General features: G+C 44.1%; 1 protein-coding gene across 3 annotated transcripts in view; it reads right to left on the bottom strand.

Annotated features, from left to right (window-relative positions):
* The window catches only part of SRGAP1 (SLIT-ROBO Rho GTPase activating protein 1), a 246350-nt gene that overhangs the window by 115770 nt on the left and 103523 nt on the right, over nt 1-27057 (bottom strand). For all 3 annotated transcript variants that reach the window (XM_019493059.2, XM_019493050.2, XM_014595919.3), the window contains exon 2: nt 3017-3212. In XM_019493059.2, coding sequence (XP_019348604.1) covers nt 3017-3212 — 196 coding nt within the window. The remainder of the gene's footprint in view (nt 1-3016; nt 3213-27057) is intronic.

Here is a 27057-nt window from a genome sequence, read left to right as displayed (position 1 = left end):
TCTGCAGATTTTTCAGTGAATAAATTAATCAACAATTATTAACTGACCAGCTCTGTAGTGCACAAAAGCTACACATTTCAGATGTTTTACCTCAACGAAGTACAAAATAGAATCATTGAAAAGTAGGGCTGGAATGGATCTCAGGAGATCATCTCGTTCACTCACTGCTCAAGGCAGAATCATCCCTGACTAAACCATCTCAGTAAAGTGTTTTTCTAACCTCCTCCGAAAAACTTTCAAGGATGGAGATTCCATGACATCTCAGGGTAGTATGTTTCAATGTTTAACCACCTTCTAAGTGAGAAAGTTCTTCCTAATATCCAACCTAAATTTGTCTTGCTGCAGTTTATAACCACTGTTCACTGTTCTGTTTCCTGTAGCCACAGAGAATAGTGTATCTCCATCTCCTTTATAACCATCCTTCAGATATTTGAAGACCAGTATCAAATCTCCCCTCAGTCTTATCTTCTTCAAACTAAATAATCCCAGTTCTTTCAGCTTTCCCTCGTAAGTCATGATTCCCAGACATCTAGATTATTTTTGTAGCTCTCCTGATTCTTTCAAATTTGTCCACATCTTTCTTTAAGTGTGGTGCCCATATAGATTCATAGATGTTAGGGTCGGAAGGGACCTCAATAGATCATCAAGTCCGACCCCCTACATAGGCAGGAAAGAGTGCTGGGTCTAGATGACCCCAGCTAGATGGTTATCTAACCTTCTCTTGAAGACCCCCAGGGTAGGGGAGAGCACTACCTCCCTTGGGAGCCCGTTCCAGACCTTGGCCACTCGAAATGTGAAGAAGTTCCTCCTAATGTCCAGTCTAAATCTGCTCTCTGCTAGCTTGTGGCCATTATTTCTTGTAACCCCCGGGGGCGCCTTGGTGAATAAATACTCACCAATTCCCTTATGTGCCCCCGTGATGAATTTATAGGCAGCCACAAGGTCACCTCTCAACCTTCTCTTGTGGAGGCTGAAAATGTCCAGTTTCTCTAGTCTCTCGTCATAGGGCTTGGTCTGCAGGCCCTTAACCATACGAGTGGCCCTTCTCTGGACCCTCTCCAGGTTATCCGCATCCCTCTTGAATTGCGGCGCCCAGAATTGCACGCAGTACTCCAACTGCGGTCTGACCAGCGCCTGATAGAGGGGAAGTATCACCTCCTTGGACCCATTCGTCATGCATCTGCTGATGCACGATAAAGTGCCATTGGCTTTTCTGATGGCTTTGTCACACTGCCAACTCATATTCATCTTAGAGTCCACTAGGACTCCAAGATCCCTTTCCACTTCCATGCCACCCAGCAGGTCATTCCCTGGGCTGTAGGTGTGCTGGACGTTTTTCCTCCCTAGGTGCAGCACTTTGCATTTCTCCTTGTTGAACTGCATTCTGTTGTTTTCTGCCCACTTATCTAACCTGTCCAGGTCTGCTTGCAGCTGTTCTCTGCCCTCTGGCGTGTCCACTTCTCCCCATAGCTTTGTGTCATCTGCAAACTTGGACAGAGTACATTTCACTTCCTCGTCCAAGTCGCTGATGAAGACATTAAAGAGTATCGGTCCAAGGACCAAGCCCTGCGGGACCCCACTGCCCACACCCTTCCAGGTCGAAGCCGACCCATCCACCACAACTCTCTGGGTGCGACCCTCCAGCCAATTCGCCACCCACCGGACTGTGTAGTCATCCAAGTCACAGCCTCTTAACTTGTTCACCAGTATGGGGTGGGATACCGTATCGAAGGCCTTCCTGAAGTCTAAGTATATGACATCCACCCCTCCTCCTGTGTCCATGTGTTTCGTAACCTGGTCATAAAAAGAGACTAGAATGGTCAGGCACGATCTGCCTGCCATGAACCCATGCTGGTTTCCCCTCAGCATAATTTGTCCTCCCGGGCTCTCACATATGTGAGCCTTGATAATTTTTTCAAAGACTTTGTCAAGGATGGAGGTGAGACTGACTGGCCTATTGTTGCCCGGGTCCTCCTTCCTCCCCTTCTTGAAAATGGGGACCACATTGGCCCTTTTCCAGTCCTCCGGGACTTGGCCCGTGCGCCACGAGCATTCAAATATTCCCGCCAGTGGCTCTACAATGACATCAGCGAGTGCCTTCAGCACCCTTGGATGGAGCTCATCCGAGCCTGCCGACTTAAAGGCATCCAGTTCTTCCAAGTGACTCTGCACCATCTCAGGGTCTACGCATGGAAGTCTGGCGCCTTGCTGCTGCCTCTCTACAATCCCAGTGAGAGACTTGTCCTGCCCCTCACTTAGGAACACCGAGGCAAAGAACTCGTTGAGGAGTTCAGCCTTGTTCCCCCTGTCCATCACCAATTGTTTCTGCCCATTTAGCAGGGGTCTTATTCCTCCCTGGGCCTTCCTTTTACTCCCTATATATCTAAAAAACAATTTCTTGTTGGACAGAGTACTCCAACTGAGGTCTCACCAGTACTCAAAGAGGGGAAGAATAATTTCCCTTGACTTGCAAATGACTATTCCCTTGACTATTTTACAGCTCACTGTATTACTGGTTTACACTTCCTTGTTTCTAACTGCAGCAGCAATCAAGAGAAAGCACGAGTATATATGCACCAATACACAGAATGTTAATAGTTCCCTCATTTTTCTTTTTCACTCTTCCTGGCACCTCCTGTAAAGCTGACCAATTTTTGTTATGAAGACTTTCTAATTCTGGGAATTCCACTGCAAGGAATCAGTGCCCATCTTGCAAAAATGCATAGCTGTCTTCCAGCTATTACATTTTGTTTTTACACACACTTATATTTTCAGGATAATATTTATGCATCCTAAATTTTAAGAGACTGCTTCAATCTGTCATAGTAGCATATGAATAATAACCCATTTAGGGTACTAGCAGTCAACAAACCAAAGTGTAGGAAAGTGGCCTGATTACACAGCATTTGGACATTTGGAAAAATTAAAGAAAAAAAACACACAAAAGAAAAAGAAAAAAAAAATCACTTTTCATACTGGAAAGCTAGACAAGCTTGAGTGTCATAACCCCTCTTACTTGTACTGCTGATGGTCCTTTGTGCTTCTTGTTTTGGCCATGAATCTTTCTGCTAATTTTTCTAGATTTCGGGAATACTCCGTCTCTATTTCTGCTTTTTTGCGGAAGAAATCCTGCAAGTCCTGAAGAAGCTGTACCCTCATTTCAGTTTGCTGCTCCAGACATTTTTGCTGGTCTATCAGTTGAGCTCGAATTTCTAAAGAAAATGTGCATAACTAAAGTCAGTAAAAGCAGGAAAAAAGCACTAGAAATAATGTTTACTGAACATTTTGCATCAAGCCCAAAAATATAAGGAAAAATTTCAATTTAAGTTATGTATACCACTTTTGATATAATGCAAGTAATTTAGCAATAGGATCAGACTTTTAGTATTTTCAACAAAGGAGTAAATCACAACGCATCAGTGGGATTCCACAATTACTCCCTATTCTTGAGAGACAGAGAAACTGAGGTATCATGGATGTGTTAGCTGCTTGCAGATACTGAATTTGTAGTAGAAACCACTCTAGTACAAAACATGTGTTTCTGTAAATCAAAATATATCACAGATGTGCACACGCTCTTTGACATTATGCTATACTTACTCATTGCAAAACAAACCAATCAATTAAAAAACCTAACACCTCTTAATTACATTTATCCAGAAATGCACATTTTTAACCACTCTTCTTTTTGTTCATTGGCTGAAGCACAATTAGCATCTGGTACTTTTACACTGTGCTAATGTTTCCGCAGTGTTATGTACATCTTTCTTAAATTTTGGATAACTATACTAAAAACATCAATATGTTTCTTTAACTGGAAAAATCCCTAGATTTTCATTATTTCAACGATTTTCAATTATCATCATTTCATCATTACCATTCATATTATTTTTGTCACTTATTCATTTAAATTTCAAAATAGAGTAATAAACAAGCCACTGTGGCACAGTGCAATGGGAACCACATTTCATTTACTCTGAAAAGTAGTTATATAACAGGGACTTTTTTGATAGCAGAGATGATAGGGATCTATAGTTGCCGGGCAACTATAGGCCAGTCAGTCTCACCTCCATCCTTGGCAAAGTCTTTGAAAAAATTATCAAGGCTCACATTTGTGAGATCCCGGCAGGGCAAATTATGCTGAGGGGAAACCAGCACGGGTTTGTGGCGGGCAGATCGTGCCTGACCAATCTAGTCTCTTTCTATGACCAGGTTACGAAACGCCTGGACACAGGAGGAGGGGTGGATGTCGTATACTTAGACTTCAGGAAGGCCTTCGATACGGTATCCCATCCCATACTGGTGAACAAGTTAAGAGGCTGTGATGTGGATCACTACACAGTCCAGTGGGTGGCGAATTGGCTAGAGGGTCACACCCAAAGAGTCGTGGTGGATGGGTCAGTCTCGACCTGGAAGGGTGAGGGCAGTGGGGTCCCGCAGGGCTCGGTCCTTGGACCGATACTCTTTAATGTCTTCATCAGTGACTTGGACGAGGGAGTCAAATGTACTCTGTCCAAGTTTGCAGGTGACACAAAGCTATGGGGAGAAGTGGACACACCGGAGGGCAGGGAACAGCTGCAGGCAGACCTGGATAGGTTGGACAAGTGGGCAGAAAACAACAGAATGCAGTTCAACAAGGAGAAATGCAAAGTGCTGCACCTAGGGAGGAAAAATGTCCAGCACACCTACAGCCTAGGAAATGACCTGCTGGGTGGCACAGAGGTGGAAAGGGATCTTGGAGTGCTAGTGGACTCCAAGATGAACATGAGCCGGCAGTGTGACGAAGCCATCAGAAAAACCAATGGCACTTTATCGTGCATCAGCAGATGCATGACGAATAGATCCAAAGAGGTGATACTTCCCCTCTATAGGGCGCTGGTCAGACCGCAGTTGGAGTACTGTGTGCAATTCTGGGTGCCACACTTCAAGAAGGATGCGGATAACCTGGAGAGGGTCCAGAGAAGGGCAACTCGTAAGGTCAAGGGCCTGCAGACCAAGCCCTACGAGGAGAGACTAGAGAAACTGGACCTTTTCAGCCTCCGCAAGAGAAGGTTGAGAGGCGACCTTGTGGCTGCCTATAAGTTCATCATGGGGGCACATAAGGGAATTGGTGAGTATTTATTCACCAAGGCGCCCCCGGGGGTTACAAGAAACAATGGCCACAAGCTAGCAGAGAGCAGATTTAAATTGGACATTAGGAAGAACTTCTTCACAGTTCGAGTGGCCAAGGTCTGGAACGGGCTCCCAAGGGAGGTGGTGCTCTCCCCTACCCTGGGGGTCTTCAAGAGGAGGTTAGATGAGTATCTAGCTGGGGTCATCTAGACCCAGCACTCTTTCCTGCTTATGCAGGGGGTCGGACTCGATAATCTATTGAGGTCCCTTCCGACCCTAACATCTATGAATCTATGAATCTATAGGCCTGAGTGAAGTCCTACTTAAGTCAAGGGCAAGGATCTTACAGACTTTAAAGAGATACTATTTTATCTTTGAGACACTCATTGAACTGATGGGCAGGATCGCCTAGGAGGCCAGTCTGAGGCGGGGGAAGAGGAGTCCAGGATAGCTGGCTGTACTTTAAAAAAAAACTTATTGAGGGTGCAGGAATGAATCATCCAACATGCAGGAAGACTAGTAAGTATGGCAGAATACCAGCTTGGTTTAGCAGATAACTCTTAAGTGAACTAAAACACAAAAATTAAGCTTACAAGAAGTGGAAATTTGAACAAACTAGGGAGAAGTAAAAGGAGTATTGCTCAGACATGCAGGGATGAAATCAGGAAGGCCAAAGTGCATTTGGAGTTGCAGCTAGCAAGGGATGTGAAGAGGAAGAAGGGTTTCTACAAGTATGTCAGCAACAAAAGGAAGATCAGGGAAAGTGTAGGTTCTTTACTAAAGGGGAGGAGGCAAACTAGTGACAGATGGTGCAATAAAGGCTTAAGTACTCAATGCCTTTTTAATCTCAGTCTTCACAGGCACGGTTTGGAGACAAGGTGAGTAGCCAACAGTGGCAAAGGAACAGGTTGGGGACTATGTAGAAAAGCTGGATGTGTACAAGTCCATGGGGCTGGGCGTGATGCACCCTCAGGTGCTGAGGGAGTTGGCCAATGTGACTGTAGAGCTACTGGACATCATCTCTGAAAACTCGTGGTGACTGGGAGAGGTCCTGAATGATTGGAAAATGGCAAATATAGTGCCCATGTTTAAGAAAGGGAAGAAGGAGGATCCAGGGAACTACAGACTGGTCAGCCTCACCTCAGTCCCTAGAAAAATAATGGAGCAAGTCCTCAAGGAATCCATTAATAAATACCTGGAGAACAAGAAGTTGATTAGGATCAGTCAGCATTGATTCACTAAGGGCAAGTCATAGCTAAACTCAGTCCCTGAAATAGTCATGGATCAGGTCCTCAAACAAACTATTTCTAAGCACTTGGAAAAGGGGAAGGTAATTAGAATTAGTCAGCCTGGATTCACCAAGGTCAAGACATGCCTGACCAACCTGAATGCCTTCTATGATGAGATGACTGGCTCTGTGGATGCGGAAAGAGCAGTGGTTATGATATACTTTGACTTTAAGCAAGACTTTGGATATAGTATCCCACAACATTCTTGCAAGCAAGTTAAGGAAGTATGGGTTGGATAAGTGGACCATAAAGTGAATAAAAAACTGGCTGGATTGGGCTCAAAGGGTAGTAACCATTGGCTCAATGTTTAGTTGGTAGTTGGTATCAAGCGGAGTGCTCCAGGGGCCAGTCCTGGGGCTGATTTTGTTTAATGTCTTCATCAGCAACTTGAAAGATGGGATAGAGTACACCCTCAGTAAGTTTCCAGGTGACACCAAGATGGTGGGAGATGCGATGGAGGTTAGGACTAGGGTTAAGAGGGTTTGTTGTGTTTCCAATCCAGCCTTTCTATATGTTCTGTTCCCAATATTCTGCACAGACCACTGTTTCTGGTGTTGATGCTGCCAGATCTTGTGGGGTGCCCTGTGGTGCTACATCTTGGGAGATGATCCGTTGTTTGCTTCTCCTGACAAACATATTGGTTGTTTGTATAGAGATCCCATGATTTCATAAGAAAGTTTCAAGTGTGTCACAAGTGTGTCACAGGATTTATCTACATGAGATGCTTTACTGCGCAGTAGACTAATCTACTACGTAAAGTGTCACTATTTGACTGTGTGCTAGGCTACTGCACAGTAAAATAGGCTAACGAGCAGTCATCTACTACCTGAAAATACAGGTAGTAGATTAACTGTGCATTAGCTACTGTGTAGGCTGGAAGCAATTTGCTCCCATGCCCAGACAGACCTAGACAAATTGGAAGATTGGATCAAAAGAAATCTCATGAGGTTCAATAGGGAGAAGTGCAAAATCCTGCACTTAGGATGGAACAATCCTAGGCAGTGATACAGAATGGGGCCTGACTGGCTAAACATTAAATTAAATAGCAGCCTTCAGCTATCTGAAGGGGGGTTCCAAAGAGGAGTGAGCTAGACTGCTCTCAGTAGTGGCAGATGACAGAACAAGGAGCAATGGTCTCAAGTTGCAGCAAGGGAAGTTTAGGTTATATTTTAGGAAAATCTCCCTCACTAGGAGGGTAGTAAAGCACTAGAACAGGTTACCCAGAAAGGCTATGTAAACTTTATCTTTGGAGGTTCTTAAGACCTGGCTAGGCGAACCCTTGACTGGCATGATATAGTTGGGGATAGTCTTGCTTTGGGAAGGGGATTGGTCACTAGATGACCTCCTGAGGTCCCTTCCAACCCTAATTTTCTATGATTCTATGAATTGGTCTTTAATTGTGTGATCATTTAATTGTTAAAACACCATTAGGAGATCTCACATGCCTCACTAAATATTCTGTTTTTATAAGTTGTTTTGTCTTTTATTCTAATCTACTCTGAGCCATATGGTGAAGATAAATAAACAAACAGAATTGTGTTTAGCATGCTTGATATATGTAACAGAAGAGCATTACACTATTAATGCTATAGTGATATTACTGTGTACTATGAATTGTAAATAGTAATAAAACCAAAATTATTTCAACTCTGATTCTGACTAGAATCTAAGGCATCCAAATGAGTCTTAGATGACGTATGAAGTCCACTGGATGATGTATGAAACCACTGGACTTCAAACATACATACTAAAGTGATCTGGAATGAGCACAGGAAACTGTTAAATCAGTGTACTTGTTGGAGAAGGGAATGTCAGAACTCTTTGCTAATTCTCCTGAGGCATTAGTAGCTATGTTAATCATTAATGAGACCATCCCTTTCTAGAGTGAACCCAAAGATCATGAGTTCATTTCATATCTAATCAAGTCATTGGAAAAGAATCATACATAAAACAAGGATGAGACAATGCAATACAATATTGTATCTGTGACATACATATGCCTTGAGGAGAAAACACATTGAACTTGGAAGGTTATTAAGAGACATCTAACGTGTCCACTGTTTGTCAAGCCTGTACTGGGCTTATGGAAACTTTGCACACAATTCCTTAAGTAACTTATGAATCCATTCCTAAGCCAACTATTTTCAATATTTGGAGCAGTGATTTTCATTGACTAAATTAAAATCCTTAGACTGATCCATGTAAATGGTAATACAGCCATAATGCGTTGCTTGCTTTTTATTAGTAACAATAGGGCTAAATGAAGTCTTCCAACTTGTTCAATTTCTATAACTTAATATTCACCAAGTATTCAAGCCCAACCCCTTAGCTTGCATCTTACAGCAGAGGTTGGCAACTGATGGCCCCCTCACCAGATCTGGCCCATAAAGAGGTTGTATCTAGCCTAGGAAGGTATGACTTGAGACAGTACAGAGGATTAGGCAGCAGGCTGCTGCACCAAGCCTCCCATCCCTTCCACAGCACCCTCCTTAGCAGCCACCCCTGCTGTTCTTTCTTACCTCTACTTACTTACTCTTACTGCAGAAGGGCCAGGTATCTGCAGTGAGGGAAGTCAGGGCAGCTTGAGTTCTCCAAAGGGTGGAAATTTGTGTTGGCTTGGAAGCTCTGACCCTCCCACCCCCTCCATCTTATAACACTGGGGGATTCACAGGTGGTCTCCCATTCAAATACCAGTGAGGCTGAAGACTGCATAGTTTCAAAGGCCAGATGAAGACAAGTGTATTTAGTCTATTATGGCCACCAAACCACCTCTGAAACCTTGGGCATATTCTTAATGACTGTAAGCAAAGTTATGGTTTTAGAATATAAGATCCTTATTTTATTGCAGGGCAACTGATTTACTGCTGTAACTTACTCTCTTTGGGCAGGTCTTTTCCACAGCAGCAGAGAAGAGAAAAAAGAATTTCAGAACACAAAAATGTTACTGGAACTCTTCAAAAGTTGGTGCAAAGCAGACAGCAAGTGCTGTATCTGAAACTATTTAACTTTTCAATATTTACTTCATTTTAAATATTTAAAAACAGAAAGTGGTGTTTGAACAATAAAACAGCTAATGATCTCAGACTGTGAGGTAGAATATAGTTAATGGGCATTTATACACATGCTCTGGGAGTTGGGGGGGGGGGGGGGGGCGGTGGTGTTTTAATTAGAAAGGCTCTGACAGCTGCTTTAAGCGCCCAGAGCATCACATATATCAGCGTCCCCATGCTGAAAAATGGTGGTGGGGGTGCTTTAAATGGGCTTTAAAGTGCCCCTGTCACCATTTTTCAGTGCAGGGACACTGATACACATGATGCTGGAGTCTGTTGGAGCACGGTACCACACTCCAGCAGACTCGATTAATTAAGTCTGGTCCAATGCACTGTAATTACAGCGGTGCTCAACCTTGGTGCTCAATCGTTATTTACAGTGCATTGGAGCAGCCTTGCTGCATGTATATAGGCACCCAATGATTACTAAGATGGTTGCCTGTCAAGGAAATCACAGATTAAATACCTTTGACTAGAATATCTCTAGAGGTCCCTTCTAGCCCTGCTTTTCTATGATTTAATGATTTCCAGATACTCAGGCCCTTCAAGGAAGGGTGGGGGGAGGCAAAGGGTGGAGGCAAAAAGGAGGGTGATGGACTAGAATTTGCTACAGTAGATTCAGCAGGCTGGGTCCTTAGGCAGGGGCTGAAGATGTGACAATTTTTAATACCTGCAAAAAGGCTATGGAGACCTCCACTCACACAGGTGGATCAAGATTTGTTCTAACAGATTTTAAAGGAGCAAAATTTTTTGTTTAGCCCACCAATTTCTTTTGCCCCTGAACTTTTGCCTTTTTCTCCCTCCTCTAGTAGAATGTGCAGATGATCATTTTAGGAGGAGGAGGGAAGTAGATTAGCAAAAATGGTTTTATCATGGCAAAGCTGTGATTTAGAAAAAGCCTGCTGATACAACAAAACCAGTCCTTGTAATTGTTTGTCAGCAGTAAATGCCAAAGGACTACTAATTACTATGGACTTTCTGTTACAGAAAACTTCACCAAGACAACAGTATCTTCTTTAACCAATCAGTGTAAGTGAATTCCCTAGCACCACAGATGGCTGTATGAAGTATCACTGTGCTTTATTCTAAAAAAAAAAAAAAGTATATATATGACTGTTAAAAGGTTAAAGACACTAGAAACAGCAGCTCTTTATCAATATGGAGAACAGGTACAGTATAGGCAGTAAAAGTACTTCACCATGCCAAGGTTCTTACTTCAGTCTGCCATGGTGGAAAGGACACCTGTAAGAGTTTGAGGGATCTCCCTGATGACCTGATCTTCTCTTCTGAGTGTGCACAAAGCTCAACTAATACCAGGTATAATACAGAATTTCCATCTTCCTTTGTTGCAGGATGTTAGGCCATTGTTGCCCTCCATACCAGTGGTGGATGCATTTCAATAGTAGATGAAGCAGCTTCTTTCTGTCTATTAATATTAACACTGAGTCACAGTCACCACCTTTGTGGTTAAAAACTGGTTTCAAAGGAAATCTAATTCATTAATGTTGCTACTTCATGAACTAGAAAAGCTGAGTAATCATTAGGTTGAAAAAGTTTCCCTTACCTATTGTCTTCATGTACAGGCTTGTTAACCTAGTGAGACTAGGTTCACTGGGGGATGGAAAGAAAAGCCCAGAGGTAAGTAAAAAGCCTGAAGGACCTGGATAAAGCCTTAGTAAGGGGAAGTAATAATGGAAACCTTAGCATTATTCTCAGGGAGAGGATAAGACAGTCAATTAGACACTTGAAATGTTCATATGTGAGAACATACAGGAAGAATTGGGAAGTTCTAGTACAGTCACAGAATTATGATGTAATTGGGATTACAGAGATGTGATAGGATAGTTCACATGACTGGACTATGGTCATAGATGGGTGTAGTTTGTTCAGGAAAGATAGACGGAGGGAAGGAGGAGGGGTTGCCCTATATTTGAAGGCAATGTGCAGGTGTTTGTCGGTACAGTACGAAGTGGAAGGTAAAATCCTTTGCACAAAGATCAGAAGGAAGAGCAGTACAGCTACAGAAGGGATGTCATTGTAAGAGTTTGCTACAGGCCTCCAAATCAGGAGGTGGAGGTAGATGAGATGTTCTTTAAACACGATGCCCAAGCTTTCAAATCGCAGGCCTTTGCTGTCATAGGGGACTTCAATTATTGGGATATCTACTGTGAGGGAAACACAGCAGTGCAGAAACAATCCAGCAAGTTCCTGGAGTCTCTTGAAGAAAACTTTTTTATTCAGGTGGTAGAGAGGACGACAAGAGGGGAAGTTCTTCTCAACTTACTGCTCACAAACAGGGAGGGATTGATTGGGAACGTGAAGATGGAGGGCAACCTGGGTGACAGTGGCCAGAAGATGTTAGGAGTTCAAGATCCTAACGGGTGGGAGGAAGAGAGCACCAGAGTACAGGATCCTGGACTTCAGAAAAAATCACATTTTAACAAACTCAGGGACCTGGTGGGCATGATCCTTTGGGAGGTAAGTCTGAGGGGAAAAGGAGTCCAGGAGAGCTGGCTGCTCTTTAAGGAGGCTTGCTGAATAGTCCAGAAGCAAGATATCCCAATGGGACAGAAGAATGGGAAATGCAGTAAGAGACCAGCCTGGCTAGACAGCAGTCTCTTCAAGGAGTTGAAACTTAAAAAAGGAATCCTATAAAAAGTAGAAACTTGGGTCATAATATTAGGGGAGAGTATCACAGCATTGCAAAGGCATGCAGGGAGAAAATTAGGAAAGTCAAGGCACAATTTGAGATGCAGCTGGCAAGGGACATAAAAGATAATAGAAAGGATTCTTTAGGTATGCAAAAGGCCAGAGATTCCATAAATCCATTAAGGAATACAGAAGGCAATTTAGTTACAGACTATGCAGAAAAGGCTGAAGGATTTATTGCCTTTTTGTACTCCAATTTTCACAAATAGGGATGGCTACCAGATGACAAGTACAGTTAGCAGCAGAGATAGGGAGAGACAAACAGCTTAGAGGAATGGTAGAGTAGGTTAGAGATTACTTAAAGAAGCTAGATGCTTTCACACTGGCGGAGCTGGATGGGATGTGGCTGAGATAATTTTGGAGCCATTGGCTATCCTCTTTGGAAACTCACAGAGGCCAGGTGACTTTTTTCTAATATGAGAAAATGCTAATCTGAGAAGTCATCACAAATACTGTTATTACTGACTTTTCAATATTTAATTGTTACCATCATTATGCAATACATTCAAACAAGGCTGCTTCTTCAGGTGTAACTTAAGTTTTTGCATTGATTTCTTTCACATTCTCACTAGCATATAATGTACTCATTCATTTAGAAAGAGAGGTATCATCTCAGGTTAGCAAGGTCCAACCTGTAGAAAGTTAAGTCAAAACCACCATCTTAAAAACTGTACTGAGAAACCAAATGACAGTCAGTGCAAATCTCAGAGCCTTCTGATAGCTTGATAAGAAGATCATCACTTTCTGTGTGGGCTTTCATTCCCTAACAATCTTCACAAGCAACTCCATTTTCACACTACAGTCTTTCAACCTCAGGGTAACAAGACCCAGGTACAAATCTTCCTTGGGGGAGAAGAGAGGGAAATAAATCTTCTGCCCAAACCCAAAATGAAAAAGAGACCTTTGTGGTGACCGCTGCTCCTGTGGGTTCAGAAACAGCTTAGACTCTAACAAGATTCCCAGGCTATAAACCTCAATAACAAGCAACAGATAAAACATTACAATAAGGGTGCATAATGCCAAGTCTCATTTCCAAGTAACATCAACAGCAAAACTTCCAGGGGCCAGGATTTCATTTGTAACCTCTTTGATTTCTTGTGAGTCACTCTCTTCTTACTAAGTACTAGTCACAATCCTTTGTTAATGAAAAATTACGTATTATACTGCCTCAGCATATCTTAACATCAGATATTGCAACAAAAATTAAAGCAAGAACCATTCAAGAAAATGTTTATATTCTCAAGTATTTTCATATTTTAAAAAATACTGTTGCAAATGTATAGACTGATTGACACCATCCCTAACAATTAGAGTATTAGGTACAAAATTAGACTTTACTCTTGTCAGGCTTCATGATATCATCTATAATCCTCCAGTGGATACTTTTTCTGATAGGAGGTTTAAACCAATTTATTAAAAAAATGAAAGACGGTAGGATCATACTGTTTTAAGAATTAAATACAGAGTAGATGAAGCTGAATTACTGACATCAGCCAATTCATAACCAGAAATAATCTTGTCAAGGTTACCTTTACTTTGTGCATTGAATGTATAATATATTAAAAGTTACTTGTATAACACTGCAGCAGTACAGAGTATTGTACTGTAGACTAACTATGCTATACCAATCATACGTCCATGCCCAACATTTGATAAATCTAAGAGCATGACCAAGTATATTACACTGTTGTCTGATACAGAAAGATCACATTAGCAATAGTCCAGCCAAGAATTACACCTGTTATCCTAACTTCAATATATGTTGCTATTTTGATACAAAGCAAATATTCCCAAAACATCAATGGTAAACTCCCATAAACCTTAATGGGTGCTGAATTGGGCACTTGGCATATGTACAATACTAGGTAAATTTTAAGATTACTCAACACCACCACAAATATTGACCCTTTAAATCTATTTAACTTTTCCACTTGCAGAAAAAAGGTTCTTATTTTTACTGTTCATTCAGATTAGTTAACGTTCTTGAAAAGTGCCAAGGTAGCAGCAACAAGAGACTTCCTATACCCAGGGCCGGATTGACCGTTTAGTGGGCCCTAGGTAAACAAACTCATGGGCCCCTACTTAATACTGTATATTTATATTACTTTTTCACTCAATAATTATAATATGGAAAATAAGTACAACTGGGCCCCTGCTTTACTTAGGGCCCTAGGCATGTGCCTAGTTTGCCTATGTGGTAAATCCAGCCCTGCCTATACTTCTTGATTCACAAAGCAGCTGTACCACAGATGGTGGCAGTGCATTTCTCCCACACATTTTCTCAGTTCTGCCTGGGAAGGTTTTGTATTCAAGTCCTATTAAATACATAAATATATGATCATATTAAACCAAAATATGATCATATTAAACCCACAGCCACTGGGTAATAATATAAACAGTATTATCCAATCGTGCTAACAATGATAGAGTTAGACACAGCTACTTAAGAATACAGATGGTATCTCACAGACAGGTGCCTGCAGGACAAGACCTTTTATCTGTTCAGTAACTTCAGACAATGGAATTACACAATGTATCCATTTTCTTTCCATTTTATCTCCCACAAAAACTTAAAGCATTAAAAAAAAAAATATCAACAGTGTTAAGAGCTTACGTTCCAGAAACATTAATATTTAGTCACTGATTCATTTTAAAGTAAATTCATTTGCCCCAACTCAGCTACCATCCATCTCCACATTTCTTGAATTTATTGCTTTTATTATATCCAGATGATGTTTACCTAGAAAAATATCCAGCCATTTAATTACTTTGCATTTATTTCAGCCTGGATATCATCTGGTGACTGACATACGTTTCTAATTAAACAGATAATGGAAAATAATTTATCTTGCAATTCTGCTTCCCTGAAGATATAATCTTGCAAGATGCTCATTTGTGGGCCTTGCTTACTTAACACACATCACTGGCTAAAGCTCAAGTTAGCCGCTGTTACTTGGACACTGGGTGCTAGGACTGCCTGCAACAGTACAGACCCAGGGCCACTCCTGCATAAGTTTATAAAGCTTACTTACCTTCAGTTTGGTGGATGAAGCAGATAATCCATACCAGAAAAGGTGACAGAAATCACTAAAACACACCCAGAAACTCCCCAACGCACCTTTGACTAAGATCCTACAGTTGCACTGTATCGGGGCCTCTAGATCAGTGCTTGCCAAACTTTTCCTCAGCATGACCCCATTTCTGGCCCCATTTCCCTAGCACAGCCCCTCACTCCCAACCCCTGCAACCCCATCCGCTCTGGTGTTGCGACCCCATTTGGGGTCATGACCCACAGTCTGGGAACCACTGCTCTAGACCATCACCTAGCATATTCATGACTCCATACACAGCAGCCATGAAAACAATGATCCTGGGTGCTACTGTGGTGTTTGGCCTAAATGCTATGGCAGGGGTGGGCAATTATTTGGGCCCACGGGCCACATAGCCAATTCTGGGTAGCTGTTGCGGGTCAGTCAGCAACCCCCCCCCCCCAAAAAACCAAAAAAACAAACCAGCCTGGAGCCCACGCGTTCTGCAGCTCCTTTCTGCTAGCTCCAACAGCACACAGTCCCAGCCCAAACCCACCCCATCTCGCATCTGCTCTGGACTGCCTGGCCATGCTGAGCAGTGGCAGTGGCTGGGCAGGACCTGCTGTTCTGCTCGGGGAGGAAAAGCGGCCACCTCCCCCTCGCTGCTGCAGGGCCTTTCTTGCTGAAGCTGCCCAGAGTCCATGCATGGGCTGCCCTGCAGCTCCTCTCTGCCACTGTCACTGCTGCCTCCCGGCCAACCAGCAGGGCAGTGGTGGCAGTGCAGAGGAGCCCCAGGGCAGCCCAGGCACAGGCTCTGGGTGACTGCAGCAATGAGGGCCTGGCAGCAGTGAAGAGGAGGGGCAGCTTTTTCCCCCCCCACTCGGAGCAGCAGCTTCTACCACTGCTGCTGCTGATCAGCGTGGGCAGGCAAGTCTGGAGCAGGCACGGGGGGTGGGCTGGGGTTGGGGCTGTGAGCTTAGGTTTTGGCTGGTCTAGAGCTAGTCCACTCTGCTGGGCTCGGTCCGGAGCAGATGTGGGGTGTGCTAGGGTCTGGGCTGTGCGCATGGGTCCCTACCAGTACCATGGGGCTGGAGCCAGTGGCTATGGCAGCCAGAAGGAGCTGCTACCACTTGGGCTACCTAGATAGGCATTCCAGCTGCAGAGCTGCCCCAGACCTGCTGCATGCCCTGGGGGTGGCAGGATGCATCACGGACCATGCGGCGACTGGAGCAGGCAGGACTAAAGGACCTGCCGCAGGTTGGATCCTGCCTGTGGGCCATATTTTGCCCATCCTGTGCTATAGTCCTCTAAAAGGCTTCTATGAATGCCATAGTATTTTGACCACTTAAATGGCTTTTATTTAGAGCTTTGCATTGCAAAGTTTTCACTGGCAAATCTTACAAGCAGTATTTGTATATGACAAGGAGTTTGGCTCAAGCTCCATCCCATGTTATACTTCCTCTCTCAGGCCAAAAACCAGCTTTAAAAAAGAGTCCACGAATTCCAACAGACTAGCAGGCAAAGAAACTCAGGGAAGACAATTCATCAGATTTAAAATTGAGAAATACATTTGGACAATTCACTAGTATGTTCCCCACTGAAAATCATAGATCAGGGCTGAAATTTATTTCAGGAATTCACTTACATGTGTGCATATGAAAGCAGAACTACTCATATGCTTAATGTTAAATCACATGCTTAAGGCTACAAGCAGATATTGCCCTTGTCCTAGGAGAAAATGTTTTCTCCAACAACAAAGTATGAACATTCAGATGTCTTTGCGGCTTGCTGCAGGACAGAACCCCTAAAAGGTTTGTGAGATGAGATGATAACAGTTTGTCTTGGGCTATCACAAAGGATGTGTGAATGACTGTCCTGTGACATCATCCTATAACCAGCCAGCCAGTCAGTCCTACAGGTATCCCAAAATGCACTGCTTTAGTCTCAATCCCAGTCCTCCTTGAACTCTGTGCAGACACTCTTCCCCTGATTGTAGAACTCTACTGCTCAGAGATGTTAGACCCCAGGTGGCTGCTCCCACTGATTAACTGCCCTGCATGGTAACTGACCAACTGATTCAAGCTTGCCACGCACCTGAGACCAGAACTGGAGCTTGATTCCACTGAATAAACCTCAAACACCACCAGCCACCGGGAATCTCCATCCACCTAACCATCTGGCTGTTGGGGAGGTCACCAGACCTATCCACTACTCACCAAGACAAGTTTGAACATACCTCCACATATCCATTCGTTCTCCCTCCACCATGGCAGCTCAAACCTGAGAAGCACTGTGAACAAGTGCAGCAGCAACTGGATCAGGGAGAGGGAGCAGATCTCAACACTATCTGGGCTCTCCAGTCAAGGCACTGAAACAAGGCATTCTGGGCACAGACAGAAGTGTTAATTTTTGCCAGATCTGGCCACAGAAAGTGGTCTATAGTCATGATCAAACAAGTGCATGGATGCAGACAACTTAAAAATGGCTGACTGGGTAAAAATCTAAATCCTCATCACATGAAGGGTCAGATGAAGATGTTTCAAAACGAAGTGTGTTCTGTAACTTCTGTCTGCGCTGCCTGCCAGCCTTGAGCTGGAAGGGGGGAAAGGGAGCAGAGGGAGTTTGGTCTGGGGGGTTTTCAGCCCCCACTGGAGGGTGGGGTGGGTGTATTGGAGCCTTCTTCTCCTCTGAGGTGGCAGGGCTCCAATTCACTCACTCCACCCAGAGGCAGATTAAGGTGTACTGGGGCCCTGGGCAAACACAAAATTGGAGACTACCTCCCCCCATGGGAGCTAAGCTGGCCCTTCCCCTCCTAGTGCTGGTGGGGAATGCTGGGTGGACCCTTCTGGGCTGGGGGGGGGGGGGTAGGGGGGTGGGGGGTGTACATGCCCTCCTCTTCTCCCTGTTCCCCATCCCTGCTACTGCTAAATGTACACACATCAGCATGCACAGACACAAGTGTTTGCACTCTACAAACAAGCACCGAACCTCGCCAACCTCATCACCAGAAGCAAACTTTCTCAAGCCAAGAACACACCAAAAGGATCCAGACCGTGCCATGACAAGAAATGCAAGACCTGCCAACACATCTCCACCACCCCCACTATTACTACACCCCACAACAGAGCCATCAGCATCCCAGGATCTTACAGCTGCACCTCCAGAAATGTAATATACCTCATCCAATGCACCAAATGCCCTGATGGAAAATATGTAGGAGAGACCAAACAACAACTGCGCACCAGAATGAACGTACACCGGAAATCTATCAAAGACAGAAACACCCAGTTACCGGTGGGGGCACATTTCTCACAGGAGGGCCACTCTCTCTCCAATTCAGTCCTGATCCTCAAGGGAAACTTACACAACACTTCCCAGAGACGAGCCTATGAGCTCCATTTCATCAACCTCTTGGATACTAGAGATCATGGATTAAACATAGACATTGGATTTTTGATACATTATAATCTGCCTGGCAACTGACTCCCCAGCCCAGCCCAGCCCCTGGCTTCTTTACTTTTCATTCCATCCAGGAAGAGCACACACCAACTGCTAAAACTTCCTTAGCCTGATGAAGGGTTTTTGAACCTGAAAGCTTGCTTAATAACTATTCTCCAACTATCTGGGTTGGTCTAATAAAAGATAACAAATTCACCCAAGGAACCTTGTCTGTCTATGCACTCTACTTTCACTCTCTGCACATGGACACAGACAAACACACTCTCCCTGGCATGGACACACACACACACACACTCACTCTTTCTCCTCACAGGACCTCTCCCCTCCCACACTCAATCACATGGAGGCATGTCCCACCTCACCACCCCCCCACCATGAGCTACCTGCAGCTCAGTCTCGCTCCCCCAGCCCCTATTACATTTACCTGAATGGAGCTGCTGCCTGGCTGTCCTGTGCGGCCATGCAGATACAGATGGCTGGGCTGGGCTGGGCTGGGCTGGCCCAGGCTGGGAGTGCCATACCATGTCTCTGTGGGCAGGTGGCTATGGGGGGTTAATATGAATTTTGGGGGGCTATAGCCCTTAAGATCCTGCTAGCACTGCCACTGGCAAAGGCGTGATGCAGTGTGGCACTGCTGCCCCCTGGCCAGGTGGGCTGTGGCTCTCCTGGCCTGGCTCAGCCCACTCCCTTCCAGGCACAGCACCACCCAGCACCCCCCCCACCCCCCCCCCCGTGCAGCACAAATCTCCCAGCACGGCCCCAGCCCTGCCATCCCATTGGTGGAGGGGCCCTGCTTCCAGCTCCCAGGGAAGCACATGCAAAAGCCATGGTTTTAAACTTGGTGCCATTTTTGTCTCCCTGCTGGGAGACAAAAAACAGGTGCTGAGTTTAAAACTGCAGCTTTCACTTCCCTGGTGATGAGGATCCCGGGGCCCTGAACCGGTAGAGGCCCCTAGGCTCGTGCCCAGCTGGCCCATTCATTAATCTGCCTATGACTCCAGCCTCCAGAGCCAGCTGGAGAACCCCTAGAAAGAGCTCCCTCTGCTCCCTTTTTCCCCTCCCATTCTGAAAACTTTACAGCCTCCAATGCTAGGGGCAACTGGTTTCAGGTTTATAGCCAGCAGCTAGATTCCCCTCCCCCTGGAACCAACAGTGAATTTCTGCCTTGTCCAGGGGATCACTGCAATTCAGAACACTTCCTGCAAAGCATTCTCAGTCACAGCAGGGAGCAGGAGTTCTGTCTGCACACTCTATCGTGAAGGAAATGGCGGCCTAGGAATGACTGACTGGACACAGGGCCAGTCCAAGCGCAAGGCACTGAGGCAGCACTTCACGAAAAAACAGAATGGCAACCATGTGTTGGGCATGCACAGAGTTATATGAACCCACTATGAAGAACTGTCCTGTTTCTTCAGAGTCATTGATATGGTTATGTCTGAAAAGATGGTGACACAGCAACCCCACTCCACCCAAGAGTGCAATGAGGACTCTTGATTCAACCATTGTTGAAGACAGCCCCTGAAGGCCAGCATAGCAACCTGGGCAACGAACAAGATTGCAGTCTCTCTGGCCATCCTGCCAAGCTGTGCTGATTCCCTAGCCATCTTCCAGAGCTGCACAGACTCTGAAATGGACCCAGGCTTAAACAAAAAAGGCCTGGAGTTTCCTGTCCTCCCTTGTCTTCAGCATCCCAGCCAGGCCTCTCCTACCAGAAAGCTACCTGGTGCTCCAGAAGACCCAGCCTGTGATGGGACACTTTCAGGAATGGTAAGTGGCATGAGTGAAGTGGGTAGGCAGGGCCCCTCATTAGTAGCAGGGTACAGTCACTTCCTCCACCTGGATACCAGGTACACCGGGGCAAACTCTCTCTACTCCATCAGTTCATGGAGTAGGGAGCTCCTAAATATCCTGAGTCATGCATCCTGCCAAACAAGCTGGCATTTGTGTGCATGAGATGACTGCAGTGGTCCACAACTGCCTGAAGCATGATCAAGAATAAGCCCTCTCAGTTGATGAATTCACAGCCAAGGTGCATGGGAGGAAGAGGATGACAACATGTCAATAGCTCCAAGACAGTTGGAGAATCCCAGACTAGCAAAGCCATCCACAATCTCCTATAGGCTGGAAATGTACATGATGTGCAGAGCCATCATCTGTTGGATCTTCAGACATACCTCCCACATAACTGGCCATCCATAATTTGGCAGTGAACACACACACAAGCTTCTCCCCCACAAGTACTTCTTCCAGAACCCTCTGGCATCATCTTTCCTACTTAACTGTGTTTTCACTCAATCATGATGCCAGGCCAACAATGTCATAGATTCATAGATGTAGGGTTAGAAGGGACCTTCTAGATCTTCTAGTCCGACCCCCTGCCATGGGCAGGAGAGAAAACTGGCCTCAAATGACCCCAGCCAGGTAAACATTGAATCTCCTCTTAAAGACCCCCAGGGTAGGAGCCATCACTTGGAAGTTGGTTCCAGATCCTTGGAAGTTGGTTCCAGATCCTAGCCGCCCTGACTGTGAAGTAGTGCCTTCTAATGTCTAGTCTAAATCTTCTCTCTAGCAACTTATGGCTGTTATTCCTTGTTACTGCGGGAGGCGCTCGGGGGAACAAGATTTCTCCAAAACCCCGCTGGTCCCCCCAGGAAGTTTATAGATGGCCACCAGGTCCCCCCACTCAGCCTTCTCTTGCAAAGATGGAACAGGATAAGGTCCCATAGCCTCTCCTCATAGGGTCTGCCCTGCTGTCCCTGGATCATGTGAGTGGCCCTCCTCTGGACCCTCTCAGTGCTGTACACATCCCTCCTGAAGTGCGGTGCCCAGAACTGGATGCGGTACTCCAGCTACAGCCTGACAGTGTTGCATAGAGGGGAAGGATCACCTCCTTGGCCCTGCTCATGATGCATCTGTGGATGCAGGACAAGGTACGATTAGCCCTTCTGAACCGTGTTCTTGCATTGTCAGCCCATGTTCATCTTGGAGTCAATAAGGACCCCAAGATCTCTTTCTGCCACCGTGCTTTCGAGAAGGGAGTTCCCCAGCCTATAGGTATGCTGCTGGTTCCTACTGCCCAAGTGCAGCACCCTGCACTTGTCAGTATGAATCCCATCCTATTTTCATTTGCCCACCCCTGTAACCTGTCCCGGTCCTGCTGTAATCTGTCCTTCCCTTCTAGCGTGCACACCTCACCCCAAATCTTGGTGTCATCTGCAAGTTTAAGCTGTCCATGAAATGATGACCACATATGGATTCATTGTAGCTGATGGTAGTTGATGCTCTGTGTCACAGACAGTACTGGCAGCCCAAATGCATTGGAAATACAGGTGGATGGTCAGGGGCATGAATTGTGTAGTGAATCACAACAAAATTCCTCCCACAAGAATTTCACCACCCACAATTTGAACACCTTACAGATGCATTGCTCAGCACTGGCAGTCAGCAGAACCTACAGACACTGGACCAGCACAAGGAAAGCTCACATGTGTGCTTGCTCATGCTCCTGTCACCTGCTGGTGGAAGAGCAGTGATGCATTCAGCCAGTTTTAAAAACCAACTGGAAGGGTGATGTGTGGACACACCAATCCCACAACTTCTTCACTGTGAAAGAAGTCACAGTACAGCTGGTCCCTGGGCAAATGTGATATGTTTATAGCCTAATTGCCAGGGAGTCTGGTCAGGCAGACCAGCCTAGATCAAGTACCTTAGCAGCCACACCTGCAGCAAGCCCTAGTTGGTGAACTCTGCCCCAGTTCAGCAGCAAGGATCCTGGTTGGATGCTGGGAGTGCTACCTATCCATTTAAGACCAGCTGGGGCCTTGGGTTTGCAGATCAGTTAACAGTTTTGCTATGGTAAGCCTCATGGTCCCTGACCCTGGATTTCGCTTATTTCTGGACTTCAGCTTAAGATCTCCCTGTGGATCTGCATCCTGGCTCCTGACTCTGGTTTGGTGCCGTTTTTGGATTTTGCACTGTGGACTGCTGCTTGGATTGGTACTCAGCATCTGAACCCCAGATCCTGACCGTAGACTGTGTTATGGACTCTACTTCTGGACTTCCCTCTAATTTTGGTAATGGCAGTCCTTCAGTTGAAGAAAGAGCTCTACCACAGCTAACTGATAGGTCTTGATCTGACTTAACAGTCCAATCCTTGAGCCACAAACCCATCTGCAGAAGTTGCAGGTCTTGCTGCAGGGGACGGTAGGCCATAGGCCAGGATCTCTCTTCTGTATTCATTTAAACCTCTATTTGGCAAAAATGATATATTCTCTTCTTTTGGAGGAACATGATTCTAGACTCTGACAACTGATCCAGCACTATAGCAGGCATACTGATGGTATTGCAAGTCATCCAAAATACAGAAGGTATCTTGAATCATCTGAAAGGTTTCTGAAAAAAGCCAAAGATGATGGACACTGGAACTTCTGCTGAAATCTGTGTCCTTACTTCCAAAAAAACATAAATCAAACCCCTTACAGTAATTACCAGTATACAGCTTTACATTACATGAAACAAAAATGAAAAGTTCTGTTGCTGTTAATGGAAATTTTAGCTTAGTACCTATTATAATGATGAAAATGAGCATTTACAGATTCCCTTTACTAATAGTTAGGTCAAAAATAGAAAACAAGTTCTCTCTTTCCTATGCAAGGTAAATCTAATTTTATACAACAACAAATATTTTCTTGAGTTTTGGTTAAACCATCCAGAAACTAGATTAGCAGTAATGCATCCTCTTAACCGTGGCTCATCTTTTCTCATGCCCATGTGACCTCGGCACATAAAATCAGAAAGGAGGCAGAGACTCCATTAGAACGCCTCTCACTTTTTTGTTCCTATGCAACATAAAAGCTATGTTAACAGGAGCCAAGAAGTACACTTATATGTAGCTACAGAAGCTTTTTCTTTGTCCGTGGATAAAAGCCCTGCTATTCACAGCCACAGCTGATGGTCATTTGGCTGCCTACAGCCATACCTATTTGAATGGATGGCATTTTGCCTGTTCATAACTTGGTTGGATTGTTCTGCCACAACACTGGTGCCAAGTGACCATGGGCTTAGGCAGGCAAGCTGCCTGCATAACATTTTGAGTGCTCTCTCTTCTGCAGTAGCTTCTCAACCATGCCAGCAATTAAGTACTTGCAGTTCATCTTCCCTGAAACTCATCATAGCAGCCTGGCTAGCAAAGAATGGGAATCTAAGGGCAAAGGCTTCTTCCCTGAGGAGAGAGCACCTTTAGTTGCCTGCTCCCCACCCCTGCCCCTGCTCCTTATAATTAATGGGGGAGGGTAGGCCATCTAAAATTCTTTTTTCAGAAAATCTGTTGGCCTAAAGGCAAGGCACAGACGGAAGGACTCAACCCTACAACTTCATACAACAACAACAACCCCCACTACCCCACCACTCAACAAGAGACAGAGAAATCCACCAAACAGAAGTAAAACAATTTGCCAAAAACGCCTATAAGAAACAAAAACTATGGCAAATATAAACACCAATTTGAAAAAATACATAGGACACAAAGGAAGGAAGAAGAAGATAGACAAGGATTCAATGGGCAACTGTGTCTGCCAAGTAGACAGATTATATTGCAGTAGGTGTCTAAACATCCATTTAGGCCACCTGGGCTGTCAGGATTTGTGTGACAACTTGTTTTCTGGCTTCTAAGGAATTTCTTATTTTATCCAAATCTCTTATGTTGGATAAGAATTTGGCTTAAATTCCTGAAGCCCATATGAAAAAAGTCACTTCTTGCTACTGAAGTGCTCAACCAAGAAAGAAGGTACTTACACTATTCTCCTTTAGCTTATCCTTTTCTTTGCAGCAATGTCTGAAATATACACAAGAGCAGACTCACAAAACCAACCCATTATCTTTATAATAATATAAAAAGTTACATATCACTTACAAAGAAATTGAGCCTTTGTCTTTAGTTCATAGCATTGCATCACATGATGATGAAGAGAGTTTGGGAGAAAAGGGTGTAAGTGGTACTTATGAAATAAGGCAAGTTGTTGTAGCAAGGGCATGTCTGAAAACCCCAGTGTGAGCATAGAGAGCAATAAAAGGTAGAAGATAGAGGAAGAGATGTTAGAGAGAGGATAGAGAAATCAAAACAACAGCTGGCAATTTCATACCTAACAGTGCAATGAACAGGCAAAGCCTGGACACAGGCAGCTAGACAAGATCTTGGGATCATCAACATAGTCATTACCAAGATACAGACAGGTATTTCCATTAACCAGCCTTGCTCTGGAATTTCTCTTATGTGTTATCACTGTTTTTGACAAATGTTGCATTTAGTCACAGCCCTAACAATGTACCAATGTATACAACTTTCCAGAGTTATATGTAAATGGGAGAAACAACAGATCAAAATGCGTACACATTACTAAGGCAGACAAGGCTCTTTGGGTAAATCTGATATCTTTTATTAGACCAACTTAAATAGTTGGAAAAAAATTCTTTGCAAGCTTTTGGGAATTACTAAGACACACACAACCTTTTAAAATCACACCTAGGCAGCATTAGCATAGACTGGAAGAAACCCAGATGCTGTGAAATATGCCTTACACGACAGTCTTCTATCTGAACACACTTTAGTTAGGTCCCTTTTTCTGCACCCTTTTTTTGTCCCACCACTCCAACAATCTAACTCTATCCCAACTATGCAGTTGGTCCAATAAAAGATATCACTCTAAGAAATCCTTGCCTCTCAACAAATTCTAAGGTTGTAATGTTTTGCCTTTGGTTCAACTGATGATAGGATATTAAGACAGAATGGCAGTACGACAGTGTTTAATTGAAACATGCCTTATTAATAAACACAAATACATAGTTATAATATTGGTAACTGTAACCTCTGTAAAGTTCTCTTTCATCAAAGCTTAAAACATAGTGTGAAAGGCAAGTATGTAGCAAAGGAAGAAAGTCAAGTATCAGTTGGTCATGCCCAGACCAGTAATGAAAACCTAATGATCTTAATCAGCTTCCTTGCTCCTAAACTCAGTAAAGATGGGTTAAATCTGACTTAGTTGCTAAGGCAACTGCCCTAGAGGGCTGGACTGTGAGGAAGATACGTCAAGCACAGCAGCACCGACATGGTGATAGACTGATGATGCAGTGTCTACCAATGCTTTTTTTAAACTATTTCAGACTTAGAACTAAAACATCACCCTCGCCTCAGGAGAAATTAAAGCCTTCCTAAATATAGATGATGGCCATGTTGTTTTATTAAAGCTCACAACATCAAAACCCTTTCAATCCTTAATATTTAGGGGGGATAGTTGCTAAATACAAGCTCTTTGAGTCTGTTTCTAGGAATTAGAATATTCAGGATGAACCCTGGCTAGTTATATGTTTGGAAAAATTGTGTAAATGGTATGAATTTTTGTGCAGCAAGATGGTTAAAAAGCTCAACAGAATACATTCCTGATTTATTTGTGGATAAGTTTCTGGCATGTAAGAAGCACATAATTTATTGTGCATTTGAGTAATATTCCTTCTTAAACTTTTGGATTAAATAACTGCAGAAGACACCTTCATTGATTCATGGGGCATATTCTAAAAAAATACTAAAACTAAGTAAAGAACTGATTAAAATGAAACATGCTTCAACATATAAGTAAGGTTTATATTTGTCATAGCCATGATGTGAATGAAAAACCAAAACTTGTAGATGTTCTTAAAGACATAGGATGCAATTCTGGCCCCTCTGAGGAATATGGCAATGTTTCATAGGACAAGATTTCAAGGGAGTACACCTCTTGTGCATTTTTTACGCATGTAGCTCTTTTGTCATGCTATTGCCATATTCTTATTCTTTCAAACTATTAATAGATACCACTAAGACACTTTTCTACAGAAGCATAGGTTTTAATTATTAAAACTATTGTGGGCTTTGATTCTCTTCTTTGACTAAAATTATGATGATAACATTATAGTGATAAAGTCATTTCTTTCCACATTTTTCATAAGAAAAACAACTAACTTTACTGTACTGATGCACTAAACTCTGATCTTATGGGGCTCCTACAGATGTGCGGGGAGCATGCTCTGACACACTGGAAACCCAGCGTAGTCAGAGCTGACTCAATTAATCAAGTCTGCTGGAGCACAGAAATTGATGCGCTCTGGCAGCCTTCCGCATGACACGCGTCAGCATTCCTGTGTGTCCCTGCACTGAAAAAATGGCGGTGGAGCACTATGAAATAAAATACGTTTGATGAACTTTAGTTCAAAGTGCCCCACCACCATTTTTTCAGCATGGGGAAACTCACACACGATGTGCGGGTGCTTTTAATTAGCACAGCTCACTAATTAAAGCGCCTGGCACTGCATCCCAAACCACTTGTAAAAATGCCCATAATTTCATTGACTGCTCAGGTCAACTTTGCTCATGAGTAA

This window comes from Alligator mississippiensis, chromosome 4 (genome assembly GCF_030867095.1).
Source record: "Alligator mississippiensis isolate rAllMis1 chromosome 4, rAllMis1, whole genome shotgun sequence".
NCBI classification, from domain to species: Eukaryota; Metazoa; Chordata; order Crocodylia; family Alligatoridae; genus Alligator; species Alligator mississippiensis.
This window is presented reverse-complemented; position numbering and strand designations above follow the sequence as displayed.